This window comes from Eufriesea mexicana, unplaced genomic scaffold (assembly GCF_001483705.2).
Source record: "Eufriesea mexicana isolate 0111107269 unplaced genomic scaffold, ASM148370v2 scaffold549, whole genome shotgun sequence".
In the NCBI taxonomy this organism is placed as follows: domain Eukaryota; kingdom Metazoa; phylum Arthropoda; class Insecta; order Hymenoptera; family Apidae; genus Eufriesea; species Eufriesea mexicana.
In genome coordinates this window covers 123,900-129,899 of record NW_016908719.1, presented here as the reverse complement: position 1 = coordinate 129,899, position 6,000 = coordinate 123,900, and the positions used below count along the sequence as shown (strand labels likewise).

The following is a 6,000-nucleotide window of genomic DNA, read 5'->3' as shown; positions in this document are numbered from 1 at the left end:
CCGAGGGTTTAGAAAGTTACGAAAAATCGCGGCTCTTCTCGAACAATCTGTCCTCGAAATAGTTGATACTTCGGTAATAGCCTATATGTCATCGACCTGCGCGTGACCTGCAAGCAACCAGATAGATACCCAAAGATCACGTACATCGCAACTTTCCTACCTCACCGAGTCGTCCCCAAAACAATACGCTCTGCTGCACCTTCGATACCAATCGTTCTAACTCTTGCGAGAACTTTGCTTAACGCTAAGTCTACCACGACCGGTCAATAGGTCCGTGGATAGGGAAACGAAGGAGGAATTTGAACGAAAATGGAGAAATCGAAAATGGAGAAAATGGAAATAACGCAGGGTAAAGAATTTTTAATGGAAAATTTAAACACGGTTATTTACATTGTGGCAAGGTTAGCGTTAAAGGGTCCTTCGATAATACACGTCGGGTATAAGGTTTTAAAGGGTTAAAACAGGTAGACCTCGAATTTTGCCTTCCACCGAGAAGAAAAGCGATCGAAGTAACACTAGGACCTAGGAAATACGTAACGGGGAACGTTTGGTAATAGAGAGCAGCAGGTACGATAATTTGATTGGAAGACTCTGGTCTAACATTCGCGGGAAGGATTAATTTGCGCGACCTGGTCTTCGTTTGCGGCGGTTGCTCGTTAAACGGGTTCGACGCGGGAAGCGGAAACGAAAGAAGCGTTCGAAAGAAGAAACAGCTTGGGGGGTGGGTGGTGGCGGTGTAACCGCAATTTCGCATCGGGCCGAAATAATTCCGCGGGAGGCCACGGCTGGAGCCACGCGTGTTTAAACCGGCGCTAATAACGCGCCGTTTCATCGTCAGCCTGCCGGAAGCTGCGAAGGGCTGTGTGTACGTCGGTGGCCGCAACAACGAAAGTAGGTGAATTATTCCGGGCCGTTTGAAGGGATTCCGCGCGCGCGTGCGAGAGAGAGAGAAACAGCCTCGCGCCACCCTGCGGGTCCGAGTGGCGCGGAAATGCGGAAATGCGGGGCGAAGGGGGAGGGAAAAAGCGCGCGAGAAGGAAAAGAGGCCGTGTTCCGGCGTGTGCAGGTGGGGTGACTGGTGACTGGTGGTGGTGGTGGTGGTGAAAAAATCGCCGGCTCGCAGCGAGATGGAAACGAGCGGAGGAAGGCGCGCGGCAAAAAGCGTGTCCCGGTGTCTAAATTTCCTGGAGAGCCGCGAGAGCGAGAGGAAGAGATAATCTCGTTAACGAGAAGCCGTCGGGCTGTGCGCGATATCGTGAAAGTTGCAGGTCATTTTTTCTCGCCCTCTTCCCCCCTCGCAGCCCCCGTGCTCGTTTCCTTCCTTTTCTACCCCTCCGTCAGCAGCCACTCGTGGCACGGAGTCGTCGACGCTCACGGCGATGCCCTGTCAAACGAAATTACGGATGCACGCGTCGAGATGAAGGCGACGTCGATGGGCCTCCGCGCGCGTTTAAAGTCTCGCGAATTAGCCTACTTGCCATGCCGGGCGTGTAGACGAGCAGCGGCGGCCTCGAGTAGTAGACGGCGACCGATGATTCCCTCTTATGGCGTTGGCCTCACGTGCACGCGTTCTTTTGCGTTGCAGGACGACCATCGCGGCTTCAGGAGACAGCTCGAGGACAAACGGCCGATCGTGGAGAACAACCTGCTCAGCGGACGACAGTACATCGCCAACGAGCCACCGCTGTCTGACACGTCGGATTCCGAAGGTGAGTTCTCCTCTCCTCTCTCTCCTCCCCGGCGTTCGCCGGGAGTTTCGTGTACTTAGGGGACTGAAACTAGGATTATCAACGCGGAGAGAGTGGTAAGTTTGCAGTTGGATAGGTTTAGTATCGAAGGGATTTCGCGTGCTTATTCCATGCGGCAATTTCATAGGAATTTGATAGGTAAATACGGGGTGGGAATATCGCGGTTTAAGGTTAATTACGGGGCTCTGCGAGACGTCTTTAAAGAACGTCAAAGCTAATTAATTTCGAAACGTGCTTATTTTTAATTACATCCTCCGGTTGTAATTAGGGCCCGGATCGGGGAATCCCTCGTGTAATATCGCGATATTAAAGATCCAATTATAAAAAGTAATTGTGTTGCTTCTAATTAAAATTGAACCCCCGTAGAAATATGTTTGAACGCTTTATGAGCACTCGGAGGAGTAACCAAGTTCGAGGCTCTTAAAGCTATTCAAAGACTTCGTAAAGCCGAGTAAAGCTTTGCGAAGCCGAGTTTAACGACGCTGGTTACCAATTTAAATTAATGGTTCGGCAAATGAAATTAATCGTCGAGGTAAAACAATCCTTTTTTCCTTCGACGGCCGAGGAACAATCGCGAGGAACCCCCTGGGAGAAGGAATTAAGACGGTTTACCACCAGCTGTACATTCGCAGCGTCCGAGCTAAGAAATTATTTTCTTCGGCCGATAAACGAACGTATTCTTCAACTATATTTTCTTTTTTCTTTTTTTTAAGCAGAAGGAAAAACATGGTGGTTCGACAGGAACTCGCGACGAAGTTCCATGCCGATGGAAAACCGACGGTGAAACGATGATAAGGGAAATGCGCGCGACGAAAGTTTGCGCGAAAGTGTAAAGCAAGTCGGCCAAGTACATTCGTTAGTTTCCGCGAGGCCGGTTCGCAACGCGCGACTGAATCCGCCAATAGCACGCGAGCCAGGTAATTAAAGCGCGCGGTAGAGCTTTCAATCCCGGTAATTCGCGGCATTCTTCTTTCCGCGATTTTTCATACCAATTAGACGCGGGAAAAATGAGAAAAGGGACGAGGAAATGGGTCCACCGATCGGTAAGAAGAATTCAGACTTCTGCTCGTAAGTTCGAGTACGAAGAACGAGGAGAGAAGAGGCTTTTAGGATATTAAGAACCGCTCGTTTCGGGGTGCGTTGACCCGTGCTTGCTTTGTACGCTTGGGAAAATTATAATTTGAAATTTCGAGTAGGAATATCGCGGATCTAAGCTACTCCGGATTGCAAAAATATCTGTTCGGCCTGGCGAAATAATGGAACATTCGCGGTGGGTATAAAGGGGGTGGAAAGGGGGATGAAAATCGGCGAATATCAACTTCCCTTTCGATAGTGTCGCGAACAAGGGTGGAACTAGTTCCGCGGTGCTCTCTGTTTTGGGGGTCAACGTTCAGGATTGAAAGCAGTTGGCGCATAGGGGGCGGAGGGGGGTGAAAATTGATTAAAGTTGTAGCTTCAAAGGGCGGCTCCTCGCGGGAGTTTGTCGCGGCGGAATGAAGGGGATTGTTAAGTGGGCTGATAAAATACGAGAAGTTTTCTCTTTCGCTTCCTCGTTTTTTCCTCCTTTTACTTAAGCCAACGGAACAAGAGCGGCCCTTGGAAACGAGCTTCATTCGTTCTTGTCACCGGCTTTCACGTACAATAACCGCGGCGGACGTGTAACCGTGGTCCCTCTTGAATATTTCATTTAGATAATTCCGCCCTCTCGAAACCGGGATTATTAAGAAACGTGAAACACGGAATTTATGGTTATTTGACCAAGAAGGATTCAGCGGAGTTCTTGCCAGAAAATGGACTCGTCTATTAAGCGAAGAAACAAACGCCGCCGGCCGTGCTGTTCACCGGAACAAAAGACACAATGCCTTTCGTTTTCATTCTCGTTTATAACGACACGGGAACACAGCCCGGTGCATCTTCCTTAATTCTCCCCGTCTATTAATTAGCTTTCGTGAATACTCGTATACATACTTGTTACATCGTACTCGTCTTTTTTCCCATCGTTCAACGCGGTTCTGACGGAATTGTGACGCATTTGACAAACTTACAGGGGCCTCAGACAATTGGCCCTGTGACACATCGTGACGCACCACGAGATAGCCGACCAGTAGTCCCAGACCTTTGACACAGACCTAATGAATCACTGAAACTACAAGAACTACAAGATAGCCATCCCTTGGACCCATGACACAGTAATATCAATAACCTCTCCTCCAGCCAAAACTGTTATAAATACCCAAACCTACGGCAAAATAGACCAGTACCAGTCGTGAATTTGAACCCTACATCCACTCCACATATCCGTCATCCAAATAATTAATTTACGTTTCATTAATAATTATATTAAACATTTTATCGCAAAGTTTTGGAAATATCTAAATGCCTGTATTACCTATAATTAATAGATATAAATATTATCTAAAATTAATAAGTAATAATATTGTAGGATACCATTTCGGAAAGAAATCGCGAATCGGCCATTGCCAACAAAAACAAATTATAAACCGATCAATATTTTCTAGAAGCAAATGGAAAAGTTATTTTGAATAGCAAAATTAAATTGCGCGGTCCCTAGGGGGAGGTGAAGCGTAGGTTAAGAGAAGCATAAAAGCAGGATCCTTGAAGACCAAAACAGGATCCTTAGAAATTGTGACATGGCACGAGCGTGAGTCGCTCGGTTTTGTAAAGAGAGTTAAATTAGAGTGCGTTTCTATGTGTTTTCGTTGCGTTATCTTGGTGTTGTTTTCCTAAGTTAAATTAGTTTTATGAGTTTTGTGTTCGTGTTATTCCGTTCTTGTTGTTCTGTGAATTTTTGGTGTCTCAGAACCAGTCTTCTCTATCCCACGATATAAATAATAGTATAATAATATAAATAATTAATTAAGGCTTAGGAAAACGTATATACAGAAACCACGCGCACTGTGCATATTTTTAGAAACGGTACTTTGGCGAACTAAACTGCCGAAACAAAAGAAAAATAGTAAGATAATAGTAAAATAGTTAATAGATAAGATAGTAACCTAGGGTATTTAAATACACGCACCGTCCTATAGCGAAAAACGCAAAAATCAGTGCCGCCATGATCGTATTAAACGAGGAATAACGCAGTTTCCCTGTGTTTCCACGTGGGGACAAAAACTTGCGTGGTCAATGTTAACGAAAACCACTTGGGGGAACCGCGAGACTGTATCAATCGAGTTACAAGTATCGAAGTACATGGAAACCGGTGAAACTTGCAAGGTTCGGAAGAGGCGTCCCATAGGATAGCGGAAACTCGAAGCCGAGACTTCGCCAAGTTTCCCAGGGAAATGTTATTCGCTCTCATATCGCTACTATTTCCACACACGCTCACTCTCTTTCATCTTTCTCTTTTCCATTTTCAAAAAATCGAGTTTCTATTGCATCGCGACCGTGTTCGGTGAGTTGATGTCGACAGATGAGCATCGTGAAAGCATGAAAGAGTTAAAACGTGGAATTTCTAAAAACCTTGCAAACTAGTCATCCCGATAAACCAGTCGACCACCCTCAGCCTATTTCCACCCCAATTCTCCCCGTTTCTCAGCCGCGACCCTCCAGTCTCGCAGACCCCTTCCGAACCACGCTTTCTGCTTCTATGAATTTCGTTCCGATATTCAATCGTCTATCTCGATTTTCTCTCCTCGCTGTATGCTTCCTCTAGGTCTGATCGATCACTTGACGCAAGGTGTATAACATTGTCCAACAAATTTAACTCTTTCTCCAATCTGTAATATCCATTAGATATCCGGCAGAGTTTGCTTTCCTGAAAACGAATCCGGGATGTAAATTTCTCCCTAAAATTGCGAGTCTTTCCGAAAACGCACGAGTTTTGGCTAAAATGGAATATTAAATGGAGATAATATTCGACGGTAACGGGTACGGTAACGAAATAAAAGAGAATTCGGAGCTCGGAATAGACACGTGGATATTTTCATCGTAGAAGTATGCTCGTTGGATAGTCGTCGGTGTATTTTAGTCGACGAGATATCTTCTCCGCCATTGTGTAGATCGCAAGATCATCGATGCACCCGTGGAGTCACCATAGCCGGTTGCAAATTCCGAATAGCGATTGGAAGGTACGGGGGGCACGGTCCGATCCCATCCGATTCGATTCGATTCGATTTCACGGGCCAAATCCGAGCAGCTGGCCGGAGAACTCGATAGCAGGGAGCCGTTGCACGATCTGTGCAGGCGTGCTGCGATGCGGCGTGTTATATCGGTCGAAATTTATTGACGT

At 46.5% G+C, this 6,000-nt stretch overlaps 1 protein-coding gene across 1 annotated transcript in view; it reads left to right on the top strand.

Annotated features, from left to right (window-relative positions):
- The window catches only part of LOC108545796 (dystrophin, isoforms A/C/F/G/H), a 460,097-nt gene that overhangs the window by 388,899 nt on the left and 65,198 nt on the right, over window positions 1-6,000 (top strand). Inside the window, exon 42 of the mRNA XM_017897579.1 lies at window positions 1,586-1,709. Within this exon, the coding sequence (XP_017753068.1) occupies window positions 1,586-1,709 (124 nt within the window). The remainder of the gene's footprint in view (window positions 1-1,585; window positions 1,710-6,000) is intronic.